The 27,643-nt window shown below is 45.6% G+C and overlaps 3 protein-coding genes across 4 annotated transcripts; 2 read left to right on the forward strand and 1 right to left on the reverse strand.

The window, feature by feature from the left end:
• Positions 1-2,845: 2,845 nt before the first annotated feature.
• LOC100354956 (histone H4) lies at positions 2,846-4,768 on the reverse strand. Its single transcript, XM_051858718.3, has one exon. It carries the CDS (start codon positions 4,647-4,649, stop codon positions 4,338-4,340), a length of 312 nt encoding a protein of 103 aa, XP_051714678.1. The 5' UTR covers positions 4,650-4,768; the 3' UTR covers positions 2,846-4,337.
• Positions 4,769-13,048: 8,280 nt separating this feature from the next.
• Positions 13,049-13,883, forward strand: LOC100354195 (histone H3). The gene has a single exon (XM_017345564.4). The coding sequence runs from the start codon at positions 13,428-13,430 to the stop codon at positions 13,836-13,838; it is 411 nt and encodes a 136-aa protein (XP_017201053.2). The 5' UTR covers positions 13,049-13,427; the 3' UTR covers positions 13,839-13,883.
• Positions 13,884-14,021: 138 nt separating this feature from the next.
• On the forward strand, positions 14,022-27,566 carry LOC100355462 (histone H2B type 2-F). 2 transcript variants are annotated; one of them, XM_008264505.5, is made up of 3 exons: positions 14,022-14,992; positions 21,279-21,380; positions 27,448-27,566. In XM_008264505.5, the coding sequence occupies exons 1-2, from the start codon at positions 14,616-14,618 to the stop codon at positions 21,364-21,366; spliced, it is 465 nt and encodes a 154-aa protein (XP_008262727.1). In that variant the 5' UTR covers positions 14,022-14,615; the 3' UTR covers positions 21,367-21,380; positions 27,448-27,566. The 2 variants fall into 2 exon arrangements, with proteins under 2 accessions (XP_008262727.1, XP_089156142.1); XM_089300016.1 differs by lacking the exons at positions 21,279-21,380; positions 27,448-27,566 and having other exon boundaries at positions 14,022-15,054.
• Positions 27,567-27,643: the final 77 nt, after the last annotated feature.

A 27,643-nucleotide genomic window follows, 5' to 3' on the forward strand; every position in this document is an offset into this window, starting at 1 on the left:
TGGGAAGTGAGCAGCACCTGAGGCAGGGATGAGGCAGGGGAGAGGGGCTGAGGATGAGCACAGGGGACACCCCCCGCCGCCTGCTGTGGACTGGAGGGGAAGTGTTGACTTCGGGGCACAGAGAAAATTGCCTGAAGCTGGATGGGGGACAGGGCAGGCAGGGATCATGGAGGCAGAGGGGGGCCCCCCGGCTGACTCTGGGCCTCCCTGCCTGTGGGAGTGGGCAGCCCGGGAGTGCAAGCTGCCGAGGAGGCCGCTGGGGCCAGGGCTGTGGAGAGGTCCCGCTAGGGACCAGATGGGCCCAGGAAGGTAGGAAAGAGTCCTACCCTGAAGCCAGCAGAAAAACACAAGGAAACTGGGCCAGACGATTGTTTTTTGGTGCTTTCTAGCACTAATATTCTCTGGTTCTACTAAATAAATGACAAATATATTAATAGAGCCTCAGATTATTCATGATTTGCAAAGTGTGTGATATTTTAGACAAATGTCTTGGTAAAATTAGGAGCACGCACCGTGGTGTATCAGAGAATGCCATGTTGTTTCCATCACCTAAACAGCAGCTTCCTCATTCATGATAGTGATACCATTTACCTTTTAGCGTTTTCAGGGATTTGAATATTCTTGAGTAATAACAGTCAAGTCAGTTGGGGAGTCCATTTGGTTCTTTAGGATGGCTTTGTTTTTTTGGTCCAGTCCTGAAGAGTCTGGCGTGTTGCAACCTCATCTTAATGCTCAGTCTTACTTGCTCCATATTCTAGCTGCTCCTCCCTTCAGTAATCCTCCCATGATTACAGGCATGTGGGAACTAGCTGGGGTTAAACAGGCAATAAATATATAACTTCTGGTTTCTTTATCACTTCTGGCCCTTTCATTTGATCCTTAAAAAAGTCCCCTCAAAAAGGCAGGAATTCAAGACCGATGCAGTGGCATAGCAGGTAAAGCTGCCATCTGCAGGGCCAGCATCCCATATGGATGCCCGTTTTGAGTCCCAGCTGCTCCACTTCCAATCCAGTTCCCTGCTAATGCACCTGGGAAAGCAGTGGAAGATGGCCCAAGTCTCTGGCTCCCTGCAGCCACACAGGAGACCTGCATGAAGCTCCTGGCTTCGGCCTGGTCCAGCTCTGGCCATTGTGGCCATTTGGAGAGTGAACCAACAGATTTTGAATAAAATAAACAAATATTAAGGAAAAAAGAAAAGGCAGGATTCTCTGTAACAACTAAATAAGAGAAACTAACTTTGGCTGAGATTTGCTGTGATTCACATCACAGATTCTCTGTTTTGAGGAAAATGATATTCATGCTTTTTAAAAGAAATTTTAAAAATTCAGAAATGTTCCATGAATGTTAACAAAAACCAACACCTACAAATATATATAAATCATTCTTAATATTTCAACATTCTTTTTTTTTTTTTTTTTTTTTTTTTTTTTTTTTTTTTTTTACAGGCAGAGTGGATAGTGAGAGAGAGAGACGCAGAGAGAAAGGTCTTCCTTTGCCGTTGGTTCACCCTCCAATGGCCGCCGCTGCAGCCGGCGCACCGCGCTGATCCTGGCAGGAGCCAGGAGCCAGGTGCTTTTCCTGGTCTCCCATGGGGTGCAGGGCCCAAGCACTTGGGCCATCCTCCACTGCACTCCCTGGCCATAGCAGAGAGCTGGCCTGGAAGAGGGGCAACCGGGACAGAATCCGGCGCCCCAACCGGGACTAGAACCCGGTGTGCCGGCGCCGCAAGGTGGAGGATTAGCCTATTGAGCCACGGCGCCGGCTCTCAACATTCTTATTCACTCATACTTTTTATATACTAATAGCTGCACAAATGACAGTCCTTTTGGCTCAAGTAGAGAAATATATGGCATACATAAAGCTCAGAGTGAAAGGTTTCAAAGGAAGAAAAGTTAGAATACGGTCAAAGGTGCTCAGGAGCATTGACCTGGCTGTGGAGGAGTGTAGCGCTACCACGCAGGCAAGCAGGGAGCCTGGAAAGGGAGGTCTGATAGTGGGACACTCCAGTGCCCCTGTGGCCATGGTGATGGAAGTAGCTCCACACACTGGACTCTGTAATTGTTTCTGGTCAAATGGCAATGCAGAAAGGTGACTTCAGTTCTTGTCTCACATGGAAGAATTTCCACAGGGACAAGGCAGTGAGCAAAACAAGATTTATTGGAGTCAGAAACCTCTGGCCCCAGCAGCCAGGACAGCTCCACGAGAGGCAGACCTGAGAAACCAGTGGAAGCAGAGTCTTCTAAGCACAACTGGGGAGACAATCAATCAAAGGACGGGGACAAAACCCATCAGAAGGCCAGAACTGTAATCCTGTGTAACCCGCTCATGATAAAACAAAAAAGCTTCAGGCTGATGCTGTGGTGTAGTAGGTTAAGCCTCTGCCTGTGGGCTAGCATCCATATGGGCACTGGTTTGAGTCCCAGCTACTCTACTTCCCATCCAGCTTCCTGCCAATGACCTGGGAAAGCAGTGGAAGATGGCCCAAGTGCTTGGGGCCCTGCACCCCTGTGGGAAACTCAGAAGTTCCTGGATTCAACCTGGCTCAGTTCTTGCTGCTGTGGTCATCTGGGGAGTGAAACACTTCAGACCTCTCTCTCTCTTAAATAAATCTTTAAACCAAAAAACCACTTCAGTGTGCATTAAAATCACCTAGAAGAGACTGGAGACTGCTCCATCGCAGCCCCCCAGAGTTTCTCATTCGCCAGATCTGGGGTGGGACCCAAGACTGTGGTTCTAACAAGTCCCCAGGTTTCCTATGCAGCTAGATTTGAGATCACTAAGACAACTGACATGTTTTCCATCCACTCTTTCTCTATCCTTTTTCTTCAATCTTCATATCCTTTCTCAGAGCATCTGAGGATCAAATATATTCACTCTGCATTGCCTTGAAGTTAAAAAACAAAAGGGTGCTAAATAGACACTATAAATTACAGATTTTAAAGGGAAAAAGAAACATCATGCACACAGAAGCCTCCAATTTATTTCTCACATGGATGCCAAATAACAAACCACTCTCACAGGCAAATAGTGGCAAAATCATAATTAAGCTTCAGGATTAGAAGTGTGGACCCACCACATTTCAACCTGAACCAGAGCAGTTTAGAAGGAATGGCAGTGTACAGAACGGCCTGCCATGCTGATACAGAACCATTTCCTTCTGCCTTGTCAAAACTAAATTGAGGGGCCAGCGCTGTGGCGCAGCGGGTTAAAGCCCTGGCCTTATGGGTGCCGGTTCTAGTCCTGGCTGCTGCTCTTCCGATCCAGCTCCCAGCTATGGCCTGGGAAAGCAGTAGATGGCCCAAGTTCTTGGGGCCCCTGCACCTGTGTGGGAGACCCGGAAGAAGCTCCTGGCTCCTTATCAGCGCAGCTCCTGCCATTGCAGCCTTCTGGGGAGTGAACCAGCGGATGGAAGACCTCTGTCTCTACCTCTATCTGTAACTCTTTCAAATAAATAATAAAATCTTAAAACAAAATTGAGCTTTCTGTACCCGTGGTGGGTATGTTCCTGCAGGTGTCTTAGCAAGCAAGCAAGCAAGCAAGCCCTAATAGGTAAAATTCACCTGCCCGAATTACTTGTTTTTGCAAAAGACTTACTTCCACTGCAGGCTAACATTATGTAGTTTGCTCAAGTTTATAGGGACACATTAAAACCTGTCTCCACCCGTGTCCTTGCAATGCTAAGTTGAGAACTGTTTAACACATATCACAGAATACCATACTTCTCGTGCACTGGCCAGAAAACTTGCTAGAAGCAATTTACTTTTAAAACCGGCCCTGGGTTCATCCCTCAACTAATTACGTCTCATCCTTTTATTTGGCTTTAAATAGTTAACTGTCGTTGGCTTTTACAATCTCATCTTTATTGCAAACAACCAACTACAGGTCGGAAACCACCGGCCAAAATGGCCCTTAAGGGTGCTTTGGCTCACTCACACCTTGGGCAGTGACAGAAAACGAAGGGGGCAAGTTAGCCAAGTCAAGCGGGGTCCAGCGATAGAATTGGCGCGGCCCAACTGCAGACCAAGGGCTGCCTTGGCTACTGTGCTGATCAAATTCGGACTGTTCGTGTCGACTCACCGGCCTCCACCTCCCCCGACACATCCCGGGAACCCGCGAAGCCCGGCACCCCCGGGATCGACAAGAGTACTGGAAATTTCGCTGCTCCGGGGAAACCCCGCCCCAGGACCACCCCGGTACCTACTAAAACTACCCCCCGAGTCTGACTGCCTGACTCGGCCATTACTCTCCGCCCGAGCGCCCAGCTCTTCCGAAGACCGCGTGGTCGGCCCTAAAAAGGGCCTTTGGGGTGGGAGGTGGAAGCGGACTGCAGCGGCGGCTCAGCCTCCGAAGCCGTAGAGGGTGCGGCCCTGGCGCTTGAGCGCGTACACCACGTCCATGGCCGTGACGGTCTTGCGCTTGGCGTGCTCGGTGTAGGTGACGGCGTCCCGGATAACGTTCTCCAGGAAGACCTTCAGCACGCCACGCGTCTCCTCGTAGATGAGGCCGGAGATGCGCTTGACGCCGCCGCGCCGAGCCAGCCGCCGGATGGCCGGCTTGGTGATGCCTTGGATGTTGTCCCTCAGGACCTTGCGGTGGCGCTTGGCGCCGCCCTTGCCCAGGCCTTTGCCGCCTTTGCCTCTGCCAGACATTGCTGCCGCGATTCAGAGAACAGACTGTGCTGCATCCCGCCACGGCTTCCCTGGATATACAAACGCGGCGGACCGGATTGGGAACGGAAAGCGCGCCGGCGGAAAGCCCGCTGGGCGGGCCCTGCTCCCCCGACCTTACGTCACTTCGCTTCCGTCCCCCCCCCCCCCTTCCGCCTGCACGGGTCCCTTTACCACACTTTAACCTTTTTTCTTAAGGAGAGTTTGACTCAGAACTGTTAGCCTCCTGATTCCGCAGTCTTTTCGCCGCGGTCTCCCGCGCTGTGGGCCCGGGGTGGGCTTTCAGAGGGGACCTGGGGAAGGGCAAATGGAATCCGGGGTCGGAGGCAAAAGCGCCCGTGCCCGATCGAATCCACGCAGAGGATCCCCAAACACGATCGATCACATAAAACTGCCCAAAAGCTGTTTTCGCCGTGAGGCCCGGGCGACCCGAGAGCCGCGGAGCCTGGGCTGCGTGCTCAGAGGGAGGAGAGGGGCCGGGCGCCATCGTCCCTGGGGCTCGCGTTTTGTTGGTGTGAGGCACCATTTTTCAGCTCCCCCCAGGACGGATTAGGGACTAGGAAGGCCGGGAGGCCAGGGAGTCTCCGTGCGCTGCCGTGCACCCTCTGCGGGTGGATAGTCGGGTGGGGTGGAGGTGGCGATTGCTTATTCGCATCTCCCAAGGGCTTTTTGCCGACGCCCTCTCGTCCCTGCAGAGCCTCTAAAATCTGCCCTTGTTTCGGCCTGGGTACAGTGGCCGGGTTGTGTCCCCGCTGGAGGACAGCTCCGGAACCGAGTCAGGACCAGAAACGGCCCTGCGCAATCCACACGGGTTCAACACTGCTTCCTTTACCAGGGCACTCCATAGGAGGATCTACGAGAAAAATGTTCCGCTTTCTGCATCAGAGCTTTTTTTTTCTGAAAAAAAAAATTTTTTTTTTTAAACTTGTGCCATTTCCTCTCTCCTTCCGCTCTGATTTCTCTCAATATGTTGATGAGCGGCAGATCCCTTCCTGTCCAGATTTCTCTGTCTCAGACCTATACGTTCACCCGGAGACTTGAGTCATGACGAACTCCAATCTCCCAAAATCAAAATATCTGAACTTCAGCGTGGGAGATACGTTGAATCTCCCTCCTCCTCTTCCGGTAAGCCTGATTCTCTTGTCTGCTCACGGAATGGTTCCACTCTGCATCAGTGTAGCCGCATGCATAAGCCAACACTTTAGAATTCACAGCCAGGTACCTTCCTCTCTCTTAACGCTGCTGCACAGAAAAACACACGTGCTCTTTTCTGATCCTTGAGCACCGCCTGCAGAGCCTACCGTGCTATTTTGTCTGCGTCTTCCACATCTCATCTCCCTTGGACTCTGTTCTTTCCTGTAACGTTTTCCTTATTTTCCTTTTTAAGCTCACATGTGGTTCAGCGTCCAGTACAAGCTCAATCATCGTTTATCTGTTTAGGGCTGAAAAGGTACTGCATTTGATAAATACTAGTAGGAAAGGACACCTAATTGCAACACGGTAAAAACTTCTGCAAGCCAAGGCGGACGGAAAATGACTTTTGGCGTCACAAGAACCAGGACTCTAGGTGGCATTGCAGGCAGAATGTCCGTCCACTTCCCTTTTGAAGGGACCAGGATTTGCTACCCCAAACCATGCCACTGTTGGCATAAAAATTCCTTTGAGCTAAAGGGATGGGATTTGAGTTCCTGAAATCCACCTATGGGGTAGCACAGCCTCCTAAAGGCCGCAGTGGGTGTTAACAGCCGGCGCAAGCGCAGGAGCCCTGCGCAGGACCGCTTCTGCGCCATCAGGGCCACACCCACACAGGTATCGTCACAAGACACGGATCTGTTTTCCTAAGGGATCTTTGATCTTTCCAAAATGTCACTTGCTTTTCCATAAGTGTCTTTCCCTGCCTCTCCCTCTTGAGTTTAAGAACCCCAGTTCTAACCAGTCCTTTGAGTTCCTCACCTCCAAGGGGTGCTCCATGTGTGGGCCTCATGCACTGTTGATAAACTTTTGCTTGCTTTTCTCCTGTTAATCTGTCTTTGGTCAGTCTAGTTTATAGGGCTCCAACTGGAGAAGCTAGGACAGTAGACAGAAAACGGATTTGTTTCCTTCTCCACAGTTCAGCCGTCTTCATCCTCCTTTGAGGGGCCTAACCACCATTACATAAACCAAATCGCCTCCAAGTTTCCCTTCTTACAAGTAAAATTTAGCTGGAGAAAGCAGTTCGTCGCAAGGCCTGACTCAGGAACCAAATGGCAGGAGACTGAATCTTTTTGGTGGAATTAATAACGTGGTTATTGATGAATTGGGGTGGCTTTTCCCTGCAAAAAAACTTTCCTCCTAAAACAAGGGTTGGCATTGGCAGTTCTCTTCAGAGAAATCCAGGGGCAAAGTCTCAGAGAAGAACGTGAGAGTCTCCCATTAGCTCCAGGATTCTTTTCACAGCCAAGCAGCTAAGTCAGGAGCAGGGTGGGAGGGAGGGAGGGAGGGACAGCCACTTTGAGCTGTTGGCAGGAGGCAGTGGATTTCAACAACTTTGTGGAGAATTTGCATGTGCCATGCACTTCCTGCTAAATCTTTCATAGGAAAGACTGTGCTTCAAAATGGGCGCTTCCAACCTAACGAGGCTCTTGTACAGATCATTCAGGCTCCTTCCCCTTGGTCCCCGTCTGCCTTGCCTGCTCTGTTCACCAACTACATGCATCTCACCCACTGTAGCCCAGCAAACTGCTCTGCAAATCTTGAAAACATTACAACGTACAGGGCCTTACAGGTGTCAAATCTGCTGGCTCAGGGCCTGGCTGTGGCACAGTGGGTAGAGCCGCTGCCTGCAGTGCCAGCATCCCATATAGGCAGCGGTTCGAATCCTGTTGCTCCACTTCCAATCCCACTTTCTGCTATGGCCTGGGAAAGCATTGGAAGATGGTCAAAGTTCTTGGGCCCCTGCACCCTGGAGATGCTCCTGGCTCCTGGCTTCAGATCAGCACAGCTTTGGCTGTTGCGGTCATCAGGGGAGTGAACCAGTGGATGAAAGACTTCTCTCTCTCTGCCTCTGCCTCTCTGTAACTTTGCCTTTCAAATAAATAAATAAATCTTTTAAAACAAAAGTCTACTGGTTCACTCCCCAAATGGCCACGATGGGCTGGAGCTGGGTCACTCCAAAGCCAGGAGCCAGGAGCTGCTTCTGGGTCTCTCACATGGGTGACTGCTTTTTCCAGGCCATTAGCAGGGAGCTGGATTGGAAGTGCAGCTAGCTGGGAATCGAACTGGTGACCATATGGGCTGCCAGCATCACAGGCAGTGACCCTTATCCATATAAGCCACAGTGTTGGCCCTTTACATATGTCACATTTTGTAAGATTCAATTTTGGGGAGCTCTTGATATATGAAAAATAAAACAGGACATTACAATTTTGACTATAGTTAATGGCAATATATTTTATTGTTGAAAAATGCTGAGAGGAGTATTAAGTCTTCTCACCACAAACTGATAACTGTGAAGTAATGCATTTGTTACTAGCTAGATTTGACCATTCTACATTGTGAATATACTTCAAAACATTATGTTGTGAATGAGAAGTACATGTGATTTTATGTCGATTAAAAATAAACTTGAAAGAAATTTTATATATTCTCCAAGTTTGCATTTAATTAATCCATGCTGTACCTACAGTCACAATTATAAGACAAGATGTTAGGTAGGAAGTTAGGTATGAGCTTATGTGTGTATGACAGGCCTAAAGAGAAGACATCTATGTCCAGCATATGCATCTACATCTCAAAGTCATCCCGATATGATAATGTTTCAGGGGCAGCCAGGCCTTCGCATCCTGCCCTGCCCTCTTCTACCTGATAACCTGCCAGGTGGAGGTCCCCGCCCCTTCTGCCTGACAAATCTTCCACAGTCTCCCAGATCCAGCCCAGTATCTGCATTTCAAACACCCTGCTCCGGATCCTGATTCTCCAGAGGGTCCTGCTCACCCTTCCTCTAACTCAGGACAGCGGTGCCAGCTAGCCTTCCTCCTGTCTGATACCTTCAAGGGAAAACTCAGATAGGAGCTTCTTAGTATTTACAGCCATAAAATCCTTTGTTTCAGGAGGAGATGTGTGAAGACAAAGACCCATCTCCTTAAAAACCTCCGGCCTCAACCGGACTGCACGCTCAGCCCTCTGCCTCTCTGCTGAGCCCCCGCCTGGTCTGGCCAGGTGTACTCCACTCAACCATGTAACCTCGCTCCCCCCCCCCCCCCCCCCCCGCCAAGTCCGAGTGACTGCACTCTTTCCCAGGTCCTGTCTGGAGAGGTGCCCATCCATCCTTACGAATGTCCCTTCCCTAATAAACCTTGCTATTTTACCTCCCACTACTCTCTGTCTCACACCTGAATTCTTTCTTGCACGAAGACAAGAACCCTGCAATTTCTCCAGTAACAAAGATATACCTTCATTTGTGGAATATATAAAAAGCAATCCTGAAGCCATTCAGAAACTGGAAGCCTGCCACAGTTCTGCTGAGTTCCCTACAGTAGGCTCTCTTGGTTCATGATTCCGGTCTCATGTTTTTGCATGCTGCTACCTTTCTCCAGTTTGTACTTTTATTCTGCTGGGTAAAATTTCTTTTTAAGTTCTTGCTTGAATGTCAGGTCCCTAGTTAGTTGTTTCCTTCTTCCAGTTCTCATACTAATTTGGGTGTATCTTTATTAATACTTAACCAGAATAGCTATCTTCTAGTGAGTGCTCACACGCTCCCAGTCTATACAACATTTTACATGGGTTGTCTTATTTACATAATTAGTTAACGCGCACTGGAACCCTGTGGGATGCTGGGGTTTGATTTTACCAATGAGAAGACCACTGGTTTCTGAGTTCTTCAAGGCTGTCAGGGAAATGGGGGCTGGGTTCTTTATTCTTTCCACGTCATTTTCCTCACCTGTAAGTTGGGGTTTATGTTTCTCCCAAAGCTGTCACTATTAAATGAAATAATGAATATACATTTTTGATTATAAAAAAATAAAATAAATGATGGAGAAGAAGAAACTGTGAGAGGCCAGAATACGCCACTCTCAGATCTGAGGGATTGTTGAAGACAATTGAGTCGATGCAGGAAAACTCTGCCCTCTCTATTTGCTGAAAAACAGAGTGTAGATGTATGAAGCCAAAAGTTTCCTGCCAGCCCCACCCCTCTCCCTGGGGGAGCAAAGACTAGCCTGAGAGTACTAATCCTTACTGGCCTGAAGTGGTGGTAGAGGCACTCACATCAACAAGGCTAAGGAACTGGCCTTCAACTGCCTTTTATTTGCCTTCCTCAACCTATAGCCCCTAGGGACTCAAAGTCCTTTTCCTTTGTCTTACCACCCCTCTAAAAAAAGTACTCTTCTTTGTGAAGTTGTCAGATGGACTGGAATTCAAAGCTACCTCTTTGATAATTTGATAATTACTCACTCCCTGGGTGTCTCCCACATGTGTATGGAATAAAGGTGTTAAACTTTTTTGTTTTTCCTCTTGTTGATCTTTTTGTGGCAGGGTTCTTTTTGTGGCAGGGTTCAGTTCCCACAAGAACTTATGAGGTTTGAAGAAAACATTGTTATTCTCCTACAATGCACATTAAAATTTATTAAACATATTAAAAATACAATCCTTAAACATATATAGCTGTTAACATTTCTGCGCTATGTAGCTTAGCTCTCAATGAGAATGGTTATTGGAATAAAAATACATTTGTATAGCTTTAGAATACTGTGAATAACATACTTGATCCTCATAAATTCCAGTGTAATACGTAATATATTAAAATCAAACATTTTATAAATTCTAAGCTGTACAGTACAGGTAGGTAGTGTCAAAAAATCAGTACAAAGAAGGGTGCTATGTTTTTATCCAATGATCAGGATGTGGAAGGAATGAGTTTATCTCCGAATGGAATAAGGGGAGAAGCTCAAAATCCTATGGCTTCCCAATTTAGTGCAGGCCTGCAGATCACTCACTCAAGATGACACCAAATTGGGCGCAGGGCCTGACCAACCCACAAGCTGAAGATTCGGTTGCTCTCAGCTTGGGATGCTCATAACCCAGATTGCACTGGAAACCAGAAACCAAACTCAAACTCTTTCCAGAACACCTGTTTTAACTTAGTCCATTACTTTTGCACTAAACGTAAACACCTGTACACATAAAGATGGTATTCCCAATAAGTCATGCATTGAAATCTTGTTTTCCTGCCGTTTCCTGCATGGTCGACCTTGAGCGTCCTAGGCATTTCTCCCCACTGCAGCTCTGGGATCAAGTGATAAAATTCAAATTCTCTCTCTTTAACCTGAAGGTCCTTATAAGCTCTGATGAAAGAAGCTTCAGAAATTTTAGGAGGAAAAATATCCTGCCTCCTCCACAGCTGCAGAGAAGCAGAGGTCCCCGCACACCGGAAAGCGACAGATCGTGAACTGTCACGGAAGGGCGACATGGTGTCCGCTGCGTGCACTGTAGAAATTCAGCCAATACGGGTCTGAGTTCTGTCACTGGAGGCGATTTCTAAGGGAACTGTACGTGGGGTTATTGTATTCTTTTCCCGACTTAACCTTTTAACTGACACCCCCATTTCCTGAGCAGCAATTCTTGTGTTATATTTTCCTTAAGCCAGAGGATGACTCTTGGAATTTTGTTATTCTTAATGTAATAAAAGTAAAATAGACACCAAGACTCTTGGATTCTATCCCTGAATACAGTAGTTCCCTCTGATCTGTGGAATATACATTCTGAGACCCCCTGACTATACTGTGTATACATACACCAAGGAACAAGCTTAATTTATAAATTAGACACAATAAGAGATGAACGATATGGAACAATCAAATACAATTAAACAACATACCGTACTGGAAATGTGTGCTTTGAGGCCATTAGTAAGTATGATGGGGTTACTTGATCACCGGCGCTGGGACCTCCACAGTGCGGTAGCTGAGTGGCTGATGGGCAGGCAGCAAGTGCAGCAAGGAAATGCTGGGTACAGGGGCGATTCCTGTCCAAGTAGGAAGGAGTGAGGTTTCACACTCCTCCAAATGGCCTAACAATTTCAAACTTCAGTGTGGTTTATTTCTGGGAGTTTGCATTTAACATTTTCTGACTACAGCTGAACAAAATAATGGATAAAGAGAGATGCCACATAGAGCTGGAGAATCTTTATGACTTAAATGGACACAACCACACACACGTGATCAGGATTTCTGCATCATCAAGAAAGAAGACTGCAGAGAATCGTGGCAGTGGGCTCCCTTCAGCTGTCATCCAGGCCCCACTGGCACTTCTGGTGGGAATCATTAGATGGCTTGATTGCATGATGGGAAAATGCTCACATACCTTAATGGACTCCATAAGCCTAATGAAATGGGAAATTCTGTCATTTAATTTGATTCTCTTGCACTAGAATATTATGTAGGCTTTGTTTCTTATCAAGACAAGCCATGATTTCTCTGGGACTCAGTTTTTTTTTTATCTGTAAAATGGGGGCAGATAATGTCACAGAGTTAGGATTAAAGGATATAGTGTATGCAGAAAAACTCTTAAACACTCACTAGTGCTCGACAGGAAGGGAATTTCAGGTGTCCCTAGGGAAGGTGATGATGCCCACGAGGGAGTGGATTCTTGAATGTGTTAATTAAGCCAACAAGTTCTTACAGTGTGCTTTATGTGCAGGAAACCCCCTCCAGGTCAGTGTTTTTTACTTTGATTTTTGAAATTCATACTGACAACAGCAAGGTCAGCTTCTTGGGCCTGCTATTGTTCTCAGGTTTGTGTTTTTATAAGATTTGTATGTAATGCTTTTTCAATAAAATAAGCATACAATTAAACATTTAATATTAACTAGTATAACTTTAAAATATCAGAAGCCTTTACGTAATCATGGACTTACACATTTTTGTGAACAGTACTTCAAAGTATATGAAATATTCACAAGTAAAGGATCTTTGCTCTCCTCGTGGAAAACAGAAATATGAGACTTGTAATTAGAAGACATTTTACCTTTATTGAATAAAAATGTTAACTCAATAACCAAGTACCAGTGTATTTCCTTTGAAACTGTAATTTAGAACCTGGCTGATAAGGCCTTGACTACTTAAAAACTTTTCCCAGTTGTAAAGGAGAAATTATGTTCGGTGTTAACCCTCTGCTTTAGAAACCGGTCATCTGCAGAGACCTAACCGGCCCTTGATGTGCGGGGGCGGGGGAGGGGAGACGACACGGGAACCACATCCCGGAGAAAAGGCGTAGGGACCACGAGTGTTCGAGAAGCAACTGGTCAGCCAAGAGCGGATAACACGGCTTTGGCTGGGTTGAGAAGTCAGCGAAAGAGAAGTTCAACTTTTTAAATTACCTTAACTGCCTTTTTTTTTTTTTCACTAGGAACTGCATATTTTTTTATTCCGCTTCAGTCATGACGTGCACCCCACGCCTTGATTCCAAACACTGAATCCCAGCTCGCAGAGGGAGAAGCTTGTATTCGGAAGCAATCTGTTAGAATACGAAGTATGCAAAACAGACTAGAAATCACCTTTACAAAAGCGACATAACAGGTCTTAATAAAGATAAACCCTTTCGATGTGAGATTGTGGAAAAGAGAGGGGAGAAACGTTTGCCTTAACGGTCTCCCGCCGCAGCAAGCAGGATTGAACTCTAACCAATGGGATCCCACTTCAGAAATGCCCAGTTCTCCCGGCCCAATCGAGACGAGGTCATTTCTATAAATAGGACCGCCCCGGGGCTCCTGCCCTGAACAGCGCTATGGCTCGCACGAAGCAGACGGCGCGCAAGTCGACGGGCGGCAAGGCGCCCCGCAAGCAGCTGGCCACCAAGGCGGCCCGCAAGAGCGCGCCGGCCACGGGCGGCGTCAAGAAGCCGCACCGCTACCGGCCGGGCACCGTGGCGCTGCGCGAGATCCGGCGCTACCAGAAGTCGACCGAGCTGCTGATCCGCAAGCTGCCGTTCCAGCGGCTGGTGCGCGAGATCGCGCAGGACTTCAAGACGGACCTGCGCTTCCAGAGCTCGGCCGTCATGGCGCTGCAGGAGGCGAGCGAGGCCTACCTGGTGGGCCTGTTCGAGGACACGAACCTGTGCGCCATCCACGCCAAGCGCGTCACCATCATGCCCAAAGACATCCAGCTGGCCCGCCGCATCCGCGGAGAGCGGGCCTAGGGCGCGTGTCTATAGCAGTCAACCTAAAGGCTCTTTTCAGAGCCACCCACGTTGTCGCTGAGAGCAGCTGTACCAGCTTTCCACCGGGCGGGTTTCCTGGTCCTTGGAAGCCCTGGGCTCCCGGGCAGAGCTCGCATGCGCTGTGTAAGCAATCGGGGCCGGTTGGTTGAGGTAGGGGATGTGACAGAGGCGTGGCTTTCGGGCAAATACAGAAAACTGGAAGCTAGAGACGAGCCAAAGGCAGAGACGTACGAAGAAGATTCTGGCCCCTTTTCTTCTAGTTTACGGATTATTTCATTTCAGACTCCAGTATTTCATAATAGGCTCGGAGGGAGTCCCTGGCGGGTCTTAGCGCTTCTTTGCCAGACGCAGGGGGAAACGCCTTCCACAGAACACAGGGTAAGATGACCGAAAAGAGCAAGCTTAGTGGCCTAAGATCGAGTTTAAGATTCCTCCGCGTGTAGTCCGCGAACGTTTGAAAGCACTGGGTCCCAAACAGGTGAAACCAACACAGTGCAGCTGGAGGTTGTGAAACGCACATTTTGATTGGCTAGCAAGCTCCTGTTCTAACGACCACTAGGAAAGCGCTCACAGAATCGTTTTTACACGGACTCCGCCTCTCTGTGACGACACTATTGCAAAGGAACCAATTAGAACGCAGCTCGATGTGAGCCTTCATTTGCATACGGGCTCTATAAGTAGCGCGTAAGCTCCCAGCTTGTCCGTAGTTGTGAGTGATCGGTTTAAGCGTCTGCTTCTGTTTTGCGCACCTGAAGGATGCCGGATCCGGCGAAATCCGCTCCTGCTCCTAAGAAGGGCTCCAAGAAAGCCGTGACGAAAGTGCAGAAGAAAGACGGCAAGAAGCGCAAGCGCAGCCGCAAGGAAAGCTACTCCGTGTACGTGTACAAGGTACTCAAGCAGGTGCACCCCGACACCGGCATCTCGTCCAAGGCCATGGGCATCATGAACTCGTTTGTCAACGACATCTTCGAGCGCATCGCCGGCGAGGCCTCGCGCCTGGCGCACTACAACAAGCGCTCGACCATCACGTCCCGGGAGATCCAGACGGCCGTGCGCCTGCTTCTGCCTGGCGAGCTGGCCAAGCACGCCGTGTCCGAGGGCACCAAGGCCGTCACCAAGTACACCAGCTCCAAGTAAGGGTCCACAGGGACGCGAGAGATAACCACCTGGCACCAAAGGCTCTTTTCAGAGCCACTCCCGTTTTCGGAAAGGGCGCTGTGAACACTGCGACAGGGCTGGGTAGGCAGGCTGGATGTGGCCGGCGAGACCGCAGAGCCTCCGGGTCTAGTGCCGCTGCCCGGCGAGGGAGCATCTACGTAGTCTGGAAAGATGGAGAAGCTCGGCTGGCTGTCGCCGCGCCAGTGTGCATATACACCTCCCCCACCCCGGTTGTGTCTGAAAGTACTAGGCAGATTTTCTCCCTTAACGTGCAGAGGGGGAGCCGTGTTCCAGCTCTCCTCACTGGGACACCTTAAGGCTAGGTTAAAACACCCAACATCAGTGCAGTGTGGCTTCGTTTTCCTGGGTCCTGGCCCGGCCACCGGCCCTGGGTTAATACAAGTCTCGGCGACTGCAGTCGGATGATTTTGCCCTGTGGTCCTATGGGACGCTTATATCGGGATGGATGCTGCTGAGCATCCTAAAACACGCAGGACAGGCGCCCCCTCCCCCACCCCACCCTAAAACACGCACACAGGTCCGTAGGGTTGATCCCTGTGTGGGAACAGAGGCCTCTTCATCCAGGATTTCGTCAGCCACGCGGTCCCTCAGCTTCACCCAGCCCCTGTGCCGCTCTGCCCTTGGTGCGCAGGGTCTCCTGCAGGGCGCGCTTCGTGTAGCACTTTCCCCATTGCAAGTCGGCGCTGCGCGTTAAACGCTCGCAGGTGCTTCCTAGGTTTCCCAAGTCAATTCAGGTCGGGGGTGGGGCCTGGGGAAGCAGACTTGGATTAACAGGTTTTGGAGGTGCCTGTGTCTGGCGTCTATTTGTTAGGTAACCACAGATGGATCTGTGAGCTCAGGCCTGTGTCACAAGTGTTCCGAGGGAGGAATTTGAGGAATCAGAAGGAATGACGCACGGTTCACAGAAACCCGGTGTGTAGAAGGAATGTCTCAAGACGTCAGTCTTTGCATAACTGAAGACTTCTCCCGACAACAGCTGGGCGGATTTTTCATTTACTAAGTAAAACAGACCCTTGGGGCAATAGGAAACTTGGTTGACAATTCAAGCTTTGAAGTTGTCACTTTGTAGGAAATAGTTTTTCATTAAAAATGAATTTTATTACAGGAATTAACATTTACATCCAGCTAAAACTTGCATAAAATGTGCTGTGCATGACTTCATTCTCTTGCTGGACTTCTCTCATTTGAGTCATCTTTGCCTGGCTTTTTTTTAATGACCACTAGACAAGAGGCCAGACGAAGATGACTCAACTGAGAATGTAACGTGTCCAGCAAAAGAAATGAAATCATAGCACATTTTGTAGTAGGAGGAAGTAGTGAGGAGGCCAAGGGGGTCTTTTTCATGCCCAGTCACCCCAGTGGAAAGTCCCAGCCTAGGACGCTGAAGCTGAGGCCTCCCTGAAGACTCCGGATTAGGTCTCAGTCCTTCGAAGTTGCTAAAGCAGTGCCGGTTGACTCAACTAGGAACTCCTAAGCTGTCACTTGTTATTCATTGATCAAAGGATTAAGTCCCAACTAAAGGCCTTCTATCACCTGGTCAATTTCCCAGTCCTCCAGCTTAGCCCATGTGTTCTGCCCTGCAATGCATCTTCAGTGTCTCTTCTGTGCTTTTATTATATTTTCCTGAGTTTTAGTTCAGCTTCAGTCTATACTACTCAGGGTCAGTGCCCCTGCCAGTTCTTCAAACTCATGCTCAAACCTCCCTGAGAAATCTTTCCATCCCACACCATTTCACGAGGGAAGTCTTTCCCCTTTTAACTCTCAAGGCCTTGCTCCTTACACAATTAACAACTAATTGTATAGTGTTGTGGACCTATTCTTCAATTTCTTTTCTTGTTTCTTACATTTTCTTTTGTCTTCTATTAGAGGGCAGAATCTTCTTCTAAATACTTGGTATTCTTCCACGAAGACTACTATAAAATAGCTTCTTAATGAACGTTTGTTGGATGATTGCCCAGTCCATAGTACACTATAAAACTAATCCTTGGGGTGGTAGATTCTAATACTGCAGTAAACATTTTCCTGTACGTTTCTTCATTTTTTCTTGCTCTTTTAGTCCATGATAATCTTTCAGCCACCCTTTATAATTAGTGACCAGCTTAAATCACTATTAGAGATTCAGAAGTCTTAAGGGTGGTAGGTACTTAAGTACTACACTGATCAGCTTCCCTTCAGCCAATATCTTTGTAGTTAAACTAATGAGTGTAGAAGGGAGCTTGCACCTGGTTTGAGATGTTGGCGTGTTCTGCTTTTCCAGTGTTTTAAACAAGGGTGAGAGGGGAGGTACATTCCAGAGGATAAAAACTGTGGCATTTGGATAAAAGGCTTTAAATTTCAGAGAGCTTTACATATGTAAACTTGGTCTTGGCCTAAGTTGTGGGGTCAGATGTTATTGAGATTGGTATGTTTTTAAGGATCGAAGAATGGATCATAGTGTATTACAGAAGCCTACAAGAACAGTTTATCTTCATTTTTAGACAGGTTATTTTAAAACTAGGTGAAATTTCTAATGCTGATGTAAAAGATTTGGGCGCCTATAATTCAACCATAGGACTAAAGATGGGAAATAAGTGTGAGATCTCTGGGATAATTACTAGTTTTAATGGGAAACTTTTTGTTTACATTTGGCAATAGCTGAATTATGCAAATGCTTGGCAAAAATAGAAAACTTGATAAAGTTTTATAAATCTCCCAATGTCAACATCAGCAAAATTTTGAAAAGAGCCTGGCTGTGTTTTCCTATCATGTATTATCAAATATATATTGAGCACATAATGTGAACAAAGCTGTGAGATAGAGAATAAAAAAGCTATGAAGGCATCTGAGAGATCATCCTGATGTGAAGATCATTCTAATTCAAGCAAGCAATATTATTCCCAAAACAGGAGTCAAAGGCAATGTGGGTTGAGAGTGCAAGGTTGTATCTGGCTGGGAGTTCAGGAGACTTCTACTGGGAGGGCTTCCAAGTGTGCCAGACGCTGTGCCACTTGATGAGAGCCAGAAGTGTTGGCCTCCTCAAGTCCATAGGTTAAACTTGCATTTTCTTTATGACTGGTACCTGGAGTATCCTCTGGGATTTTTCACAGGAGCTTCTTTCAACTTTTTAATCATCTGATTTGAGTAGGTAGAATTCTCCATTTCATCTTTGTTCTGTGATTAAAGGTTATTAATTCCTCATCCCTCATCCAGGTTGTACTGTTTTTCTTTATATCTCCTTGAGTTTTTAAAATTTTCACAGATTACTTTGTCACTGAACAGTTCTGATTGTTCCACTCTTGTGCCTGCCGAGCACAAAGCCATTTAAGTCCCATCAGACCCAACTTACAGCTCTTCAGAACTGTCAGGGCTTTTTCCCCTGTGATCCTAGCCTGACAGAAATTAGGTTTTCCTGTTCCCTGTGAGGTTGTCTTTCCTTTGGATGTGATGGTTATAGTGGTGGGGATGTGTTAACTTTTTCTTTGTCACCCTGAGTGCAACTTATCAGAAAATCCTCTTGGCTAAAATACGTCCAATTTCTGAGTACATCTTGCCACTTCCCTGCTGTCACCCTGTCCCAGGCCATCACCATCTCCTCTGAATATTTACAGTGACCTTCTAAGTGGTCTCCTTGCTTTTGCCCTCTCCCTCCTCTATTTTCCACAAAATAGCTAGAGTAAATTTTTTGAAACAAGTCAGATCATTTCCCTCCCATGTCCTCTTGTCCAGCTGAGAACCCTCTGAGTCAAATCCGGCACCCACATCAACCTCCCAGCCTCATCTCTTACCACTCTCCCTCGTTTGCTCCATTTCATTGCCCTCATCGCCTCTTCCTTGAATATACCAAAGTCTGTTTAAGGACCTTTGCATGTGCTATTTTCCCTTCTAGTAAAGGCTCTTCTCTGGATAATTGCATAATTTTTCTTATTTCTTTTGGGTTTCTAGTCATCGGTGACCTTACCATTGAGGTCTTCCCTGACCATTTTATGTCAGACAGCAAGCTCACCATCTCTGCTTCCCCTCACTTCTTGTTACCCCTTATCTCCATACCTTTCTTAGTTTTCCTCCAATCCCATCTGAATACCAGTGTATTTATTTACTTGTGTATTGCTGAATCAGAGATTGATATCCATAAGAACTCTTGTTGCCTGCTTGCTTTAACTCTCTGCTTTCTGGGTGTCTAGATTCTTAATTAAAGGCTAATTGAAGCTTCTCTTGGATTTGGGCTTCTCCATGAGCCAGGGTGCTAACCAAGGGGATGTTGAATGAACATTGTATTATTCCTAGTTTACTCCCTAAAAAAAAGGATCGGCGTGTGCTGCCCTTGCCACCCCTGGCTGACATGCAGATGTGACAGCATAAACTGGGGCAACCGCCTGGGACCCAGAGACAGATGCCAGGTGAAGAGGACAGCAGAGCTGCTGTATCAGCCTTGGATTGTTCCACGAGAGAAACTTGTGTCTTATTTTAGGCTGTGCTTTAAAATGCTTCTTAACGATAACTTAGATTGCATCTGACAAACACATCATCTCAACCCTGACTTCCCAGAGTAAGTCCTGTGAAGGGAGGTGAATGTTTTGTTCCTGCTCTTTCCCCAGCATCTAGTGTTACGTCTGGGGTAGAGTAGGCATTCAGTCAGTATTTTCAGGATGAATGGATGGATAGGAGAGGAAGAAGTAACTGAGAGGGAGGGAAATGGGATCATATAAATGAGAAGCAGAGCTCCAAGGGCTGTAGTAAGAAGAAAGGTTTGAGTTTGCAATCTTCTGCCTTCTGAACTAGAGGCACCACAGTGGAGTGACGTTCTGGGTAAAGTTGTGATCACTGTGGCCCACAAATTGGTTTAGAAGCCCCACAGTGTAAATCATGGATGTTCAAGGATCAACAGCAAAGCTAACTCAGGCAGTATAGACGTTAACTATCAGCAATCTCCTAAAAGAGTAGATGCTTTTAAGTGGATTGCAATTAAAAGTCAACTTTGGAGCTCAGCAATTGTTGTCTCCATTTTACAGAAGACTACGAGACCCAGATAAGTAGAGAAATCCCAAGGGTCAGTGAACTTAGTATTGTTAAGTCCCTGCTGGTTATTGAAATTATTTCCTTATCAGTGACAGCGATCAGGATTATCAAGGCTAATCTAATCTGCCTTGATTCTTCCAAAATGTCCTCATTTGGATGTGGAAGAAGCAATGAAAAGAGGAATGTGTACTGTTCCCATGCCATCGTATCTCCTGCCGAGGGCAGCTCAGAGGCAGCTGAGGTTGGAGAGAACTTTGAAGGTCATAGCTTGGAGCTGAAGCTGCAACATCAATAACAGTAGCTCCAGCTCTTCCAGCTGTGCCCATTTCTCTTGTTAGCCCTCTATTAGCCCTCTGCTAGCCTAAGTCCTCCAAGTGGTGCTTAGCATCTGCTTTGAGTCCCAGCTTCTCCACACAGAAACTGTATAAGCTTTGGAAAGTGTCTTTACCCCTTTGTTCCTCAATTCTTCTATAAAATGGGAACCAATCATGAATCTACCTTCTAGGCTTGCTGTGGGGATTAAATGAGAGAATGTACTTGGAGAACTTGGTACGGTGGCTAGACACAGTGGATTCTTGCTCAGTGTTGCTGCCGTTACTCTTACATTAGGAAGCATTTGCAGGAGCACTGTTGTACCTAAATGTGTTTTCCTCAAAGCAGTGTTGTCATAGATCTCTACTAATGTGAGGACCACTTCTCTAAGCATCCACTGTGCCAGGTGCCCATCATAGTAAGGCCTTCTTTATTTCAAAAACACCATCCAATAAAGCATTTCTGCAGTTTACTTTCAGGGCTTATGATTCTGTAGACTCTTAAAAGTATCTGCTATTTGGCCCAATAGGAAAAAAACAAAAGAAATAGAAAACTTTATAGGGTCTGTTACTAGTGCTTTACAAAAACCTGTAAAATCTTTGGCAAATACTTTCTTTTTCTACCAGAAGATGCTGGCAATACTTCACAGCAGCATTTTCAGAAAAATGGAAATGCATTTACTAAACAATTTTTTGTTTATTTAGTTGAAAGCCCTGGGTTTTGAGGATTTCATGCTCTTATGTAAAGCCATGTGAGTAGAAATTTCCTTGACCACTGTTAAGTAGCACAGAGCAGAACACACCTAATGCAGTTGACACAAGAATGTGAAAATAGCTTGGAAAATGTTTTAGATAGAAACTTAACAATGGATTTGGTGGATTCAGGTTGATGACTTCTGTGTTGATCATTTCTGCCTGTAAAATTATTTTGCAGCATTAAGAAGTTCCTGTTCTTTTCACCTATCGGATCTGAAGTTTTCCCAAGAATGCAAGGAAATCTTATTTTTCGAACTACAGTCTAGAGAATGGCCAACAAGTAAGATGAATTCCAGGCCCTCCAGGTTGTTTTTCTTTGGCTAAGAACTCATCACACAACTGATGATGTATTTCATAAGGTTCCATTAAAGAGAGACTTAGGAATCTAGAGAGCATTGCGCTGTTGATCAACGCAGAGAACTTTGCTTTAGGTGGCCAAAGCCAGAAACGGCAAAATAGAACTAGAACTTGAAGTGCCTTAGGGTTTTTCCTTGGTGTGTGCACACCTGGATGCCAGTCCAGTGTCCTGAAGATGGTAAAGGGGTGGTGGCCTGGGATTGACTCAGTATTTAGAGGGAAAGAGAGATCTAGAGACTAGAGCAGGACAAGGCATCCAGAGAAAAGGAGTGTCTGACAAACAATGAAGGCTGCAAAGCAGTGAAGTAAGAAACAAATTATTTCATTTGTTTTATATGAATCAAAGGTAATAATTACAAATTACCAGAAGTCAAGGAAAAATACAGTGTCGATATTAGTGTTCTTAACACTCAGGGTAGAATATGCCTGGAGATATCAGCTCTCTTTTTTCCTCGGCAATGACGTTTTGACTTTGTATAAGTCTTAGTTTCCATCTGTAGGATTATCATTTTCAGTGGCATCAAAGAAAAATGGGTTAGGCCAGGAGGGAGTATGAAACAATTCAAATATACCACAAATGTAACCCTGGGCAACGGTTGTTCAGAGTTCTTCAGAAAACTCCCAAATCTAGGGATGGACCTTGAATTACTTGAATTTCTCTCTGGAGATGCATTTCCAGATCATTTCTCCCTGGGACTGTATTTCATCCAGGTGGCCTGTCTGCCGACTGGCGACCATACATGGAGACACACGGATGTAGCATAATGGGCAGGAAGAAGGTGTGCTGACTCACTTGCAGCAAGAGAGCAACTTTTTGGGAACCAGCGCTGTGGCGTAAAAGGTTAAGCCTTCGCCTGCTGCTCCACTTCTGACCCACCTCCCTGCTGACATGCCTAGAAAAGCAGTGGAGGATGGCCCAAATGTTTGGGCCCCTGCATCCACAGGAGAGATCTTGATGAAGCTCCTGGCTCCTGACTTTGGCCTGGTCAGGCCCCTGCTGTTGTGGCCGTTTGGGGAATGAACTAGCAGATGGAAGATCTCTCTCTCTCTCTCCTCTCTGTATCTCTGCCTTTCAAATAAATCTTAAAAAAAAAAAAAAAGGAGTAGCTTTTCATAAACTGCTTTAGTCTTCGCCCAGTTACATGATGGCAATTTGCATAATTTTTGCCTTTTGATCATTTTTATAAGGGATTTTCCCTGTGTCTGTCCAGTATTTAAACTCTGATTTTCATAATTTCTTTCTACATCATTATTAAGGTTTTAGAAAATGGAAATTGTTCTTAAATTCTCAGAAATAGTAAGTATGTATGGAGTAGAATATACTTTTAGAATCAACAAGAGAGCTAAGGTACAACATAAATTCTAAACCTTAGCCTAGAGAAGAAAGGTAAAAAAATTTTTTTACCTAAATGGAACTAATTTCTTAGTATTTATGATTGTGGGGCTAATGTTTAGGAGGAAAATAGGCTTAATGGATTTTTTCTGGATTAGCATATGCAAATCATTTACAGAGAGGGAAAAAATAAAAGCTGCAAAGATTACAAAAGCAAGATAAACAACAAGTTGTGGCTCTCCTTGGTGTGGATTGCAGGCATGACTGAGTCATGGTCCCTCAGGCCATGGTAGGGCCACTTCTTGGCAGTGAGGAGGGATGATGTGTTTCTGAAATCTCCAGTTATGCCATTATGTGGTATATTAGTAAAGACTGCAGGTTCTTGAGACAGAGCCTCAGATGTGTAACTTGGTTCTGTTATTATTTTTTTTTTTAAGATTTATTTATTTGAGAGAGAGTTACAGACAGTAAGAGTGAGAGACAGAAAGGTCTTCCATCCACTGGTTCACTCCCCAAATGGCTGCAAGCTTGGAGCTGAGCTGATCTGAAGCCAGGAGTCAGGAGCTCCCTCCAGGTCTCCCATGTGGGTCCGGGCCATAGCAGAGAGCTGGATTGGAAGAGGAGCAGCTGGGACTACAACCAGCGCCCATATGGGATGCTGGCACAGCGGGTGGAGGATTAACCTACTGCACCATAGCGCCAGCCTGGTTCTGTTATTTATTAGTAGTACAATGAGGCAAAGTTTCTTTTTTTCCAAAGCTTGTTTATTTATTGGGAAGGCAGAGCATCAGGAAGGGACAGATGGTGGGAGGGAAGGGAGAGCTCCATCCATATTCATCCACTGGTTCATTCCCCAAATGGCTGCAAAATCCAGGCCCGAGTTGGGCACAAGCCGAGAGCCGGGAACTCCAGCCTGGTCTCATGTGTGGCAGAAACTCAAGCGCTTGGTCCATTTTCCACTTTCTTCCCAGGCACATTAGCAAGAAGCTAGATCAGAAGCAGAGTAGCTGGGACTTACACTGGCACTTTGGGAGGGGATGCTAGTGTCTCAAGTGGTGACAATCCACCGCACCACAGTGCCATCCTCTAGAATACATTTTTAAATCGGTGTTTCCTTATCTTAAAGTTCAGAATAATACTAATCCTTACTCATGCAGGATCATTGAGTAAATACATATAGCTGTGCTTAATGTTTGACACTTAACAAACATCTCAAAAAATGTTGGTTGATGTTGGCAGTAGGGAAGCCCTGTGGAGTGCTGTGCAAGTTTCTTACCTCCAGTGCACCCCAAATGACTATGTCACATGCTTTCCAGCTCCACCCCAAACTCTTAGAAGTGATAAAAATAAAAAATTGACCAAAGTGTGAAGTAGAGAACTTCGACAGTAGACATGGACCGAAAAATAATTCACACTTTTTGGAACCAACATACCAGGATCAAAAGTTGATCCTGAGACAAGAGAAAAGATGACTCTTTGGGGACCACAGTGGGACCAGCTAGTGAGGTTTATCCCATCTGCCCCCTCCTATCTGGGGAGAGGCAGTAGGATGTACCACGTGACTGGGAGCTGCCCTCCTGAAAAGACTACTACTAGCCACTTACCCAACGTGAACTTCTCTCCCGCCCACAAGCGCTGCAGCAAAGCAGCTCCCCAACACAAAGGTGAGCAATAGCAGAGTCCTCAACACTGGGAATGAACCAGCAAAATCAGAGACCCAAACTGGGCAGAGTAGAACTCCAAGAAGCAGCATTAACAGGAGAGACCTCAGAATGAGTGTACCTGATCTTTTTGGAGGTACGGGAGAGAGAGAACATGCAGGAAAACTTAACTAAAGATCTTGGCAATTTAAATTTTGGTTATTGACATGAAAATTCAACAAGGGCCGAATCCAGAATAGGATACATGTAGCTGAGGGAAAATCAATGAGCTTAAGCCAGAAATCCCTCTAAGAAACCAAATAAAAAAAAATATATAAAAAATTAAAAAATAGGAAAGCAAGTGTACATGATGGTGAAGAATACATTCAGATAGCCCAAAATTCATCCAATAGGATGAGAAACTTGAGGCAGGAATCAAAGTGTTGGCAATAAAGTGCAGATCTGTGGAATAAGGTTTGCTGGTCATGCAGTGCACACTTCAGGGAACACCATTCAAATCGTAATCTTTGACAGTGGTGTCTTCTGCCATTGTCTAGTGTACATCCAAAGTCCATCAGACAATGGGAGGATTATTTCCCAGGATCCAAATATGTGTAGATGTCCACGTCGGGCTGCAAGGTCCTGTTAAATGCTGAACACACAAGCAAAGGACCTTTAATTCAATACACGGTAATATTTCAGAATAAAGAGCTAGAAGAGAAAGTTATAAAAACACTCAGAAAATACAAAGAAATGGACATCAAGTTTATATGAGATGCATTTGAGTACACTGGATATAAGACAATGAAGCATTATTTTTAAAAATCTAGGGAGAAATATAATGAAATGAAAGTCTGTCCAAACTCTCATTTAAGACAGCACCTTTTAGACTGAGTTACTAGAGTTGCATTCCAGCAAGAACTAAAGATTGCAGGGGATGATGAGGGATTCCAGAAGCAAAGGTGCTCAGTACCTGGTTCAGCACATGGCTAAGTGTGAGTAAGCTTAAGTCTAAGAAATTAACCAACCTGGGATTCAGCTGCCAGATGATGTTAATGTGGGAGATGAGAGAGGGCAGGAGTGAAGAGAAGTGAAACAAGAGTTAGTAGATTCAGGAGGAGGATATAGATGTTATTACTGTGGAAGTTAGAAAACCGTAGGTTTAAAAATGTGACACTAGGAGGGAATTTCAAAACGGTGATACATTCATAAATGATCATGAATTGTTTTCATTGTAAACAGGTATACAGTGTGCATATACTTACACAAGTGTGCATACAAGGATTTCTGATAAGTGAATAATCACAGTGAAGGCTTTACACCTTTCTTAGCCATTAGATCAAGTGGACGAAAACACTGAAGAGATAGGGGATTTGAAGAACATGGTTAACAAGGTTAATCATGTAACTATACTCACACCAACACCATCTGGGATTCAAAATAACAAATTGCCTTGTTTTCAAATTCACATGGAATATTAACAAAAATTGACTAAGAGGGCAAATTAAATCTCAAGTGCTGAAAAAGGTTAAGCCATTCAGGATATATTCATGGACTATAAAGCAATAAAATAATCTACTCTCCTTAGTCTAGACTCAGGAAAAAGCACATGGATAAAGGGGATAACAAAAAGTTACATATTCTAAAAATCAGAGCACTATATATTAAAACCTACATGAAGTGGGTAGAGGAAAATTCATAGTTTTAGAATGCATTTAAGAGGAAACTTGAAAATAACCTTTTAAACTCAAATACTAATAAAGAAACAACAAAAAGCTGAGAGGAGTGAATTAAGATAAAACAGAATCGATGGAGTGGATCACACCTTCCTATTCTGCTAAAATTAATAAAACCAAAGGCTGTTTCCTGAGCATTTAAATGGTTGATCCTTTAGTAAATTTAAAGAGAAAAAACATTAGATATAGAAGATAAGACATTTTTATATGAATATATATGTAAAATAGGTGTTGAATTTTTTTCATACTACCAGAGCTGCTTCAAGAAAAGTAGAATAAAAATTGGTTATAGGTGCAACTGAAAAGGTAGTGACAGATTTTCCCTTAAAAATGCAACAGAGGCAGGTGTTTGGTGCAGCTGTTAACATCCCAGTTGGGACACCCACAGCCTGTACTGAAAGTCCTGGTTCTGCTCCCAATTCCAGCTCACAGGCTGCAGGTGATGGGGACTCAAGTTGGTGGGACCCTGCCCCCACATGGGAGAGCTGGGTTGAGTTTACAGGTGCCTGCAATTTCGGGAGTGAACCAGTGAACAGGAGCCCTCTGTCTGCCTGTGTGTCTCTAAAACAAATTGAATAAATTTTAAAAAGCCACTGCTTGGGATGCCTATGTTCCATATCAAAGTGCCTGAGAGCTAGTCACACCTCTGCTTCTGACCCAGCTTCCTGCTAATGCACCAAGGAGGCAGCAGGTGATGGCCCAAGTACCGGAGTCTCTGCCACCCACATGGGAGACCCAGAGGGAGTTTCTGGCTCCTGGCTGCAGTCTGGCCCCGTCCTGGCTGTTGCACATTTGGGAAGTAACCCAGTGGATGAAAGACTGCTCTGCCTTTCAAATGAAAATAAGTAAACAAACAGTAAGAAAAAAAAGTTCAAGGCCCAGATAGTTTTTACTAAACGCTAATGGGAGATGATATTTAAATTGATCATGATAATACAAAAAATTAAGCCACCTATGGGTATTGTGAAGAAGTGACAGCAACAGATATTAGGAAGGTTAAATGAAATAATCTATGCAGGGCAAGTGTTTGATACACGAAAATAATACTAATAAAGTTATTACATGCCATGATACAGTTTCCTAGTGGGATGAGAGAGAACTGGAATAAGAAGTTGCAATTCAAGGAGTTATTAAGTGTAAGGTTAAGGGTTGAATCCTGGTTTACAGTGACCAAGACTTGTGAAATTTCAGATCATGGTTGAATTGAAGTTAGAAAATGGTTATTTTCTAAAATAAATGATTCTGATAAGCCTATGTAAATGCCTATTTCTTCTTTTCAAGCTCTGTCTCTGCTCTTCCAGAAAAGGTGAGCCTCAAAGTCACAGCCAGATTGCATCCATGGTGCGGTTTCACTGGGAAACATGCCACTGCTGCTTCTAAATAAATCACCTTTGCAGAGACCTTGTGTGGGCAGTTCGTCTTACTTACGTCTCCCGAGTGCCTAAACCAATTGTTTCTAGTCTTTTCTTCTGATTTG

This window comes from Oryctolagus cuniculus, chromosome 7 (assembly GCF_051225735.1).
Source record: "Oryctolagus cuniculus isolate XC-2025 breed Fujian yellow rabbit chromosome 7, ASM5122573v1, whole genome shotgun sequence".
Classification (NCBI taxonomy): Eukaryota; Metazoa; Chordata; class Mammalia; order Lagomorpha; family Leporidae; genus Oryctolagus; species Oryctolagus cuniculus.

What these genes read in the sequence shown, in the direction of transcription:
- LOC100354956 (XM_051858718.3), bottom strand. Translation starts at nt 4,649, where the DNA reads ATGTCTGGCAGAGGCAAAGGCGGCAAAGGCCTGGGCAAGGGCGGCGCC.
- LOC100354195 (XM_017345564.4), top strand. Translation starts at nt 13,428, where the DNA reads ATGGCTCGCACGAAGCAGACGGCGCGCAAGTCGACGGGCGGCAAGGCG.
- LOC100355462 (XM_008264505.5), top strand. Translation starts at nt 14,616, where the DNA reads ATGCCGGATCCGGCGAAATCCGCTCCTGCTCCTAAGAAGGGCTCCAAG. An exon ending in ACCAAGTACACCAGCTCCAA is followed by an intron (nt 14,993 to 21,278) that starts GTAAGGGTCCAC and finishes ATTATTTTGCAG; the next exon opens with CATTAAGAAGTTCCTGTTCT.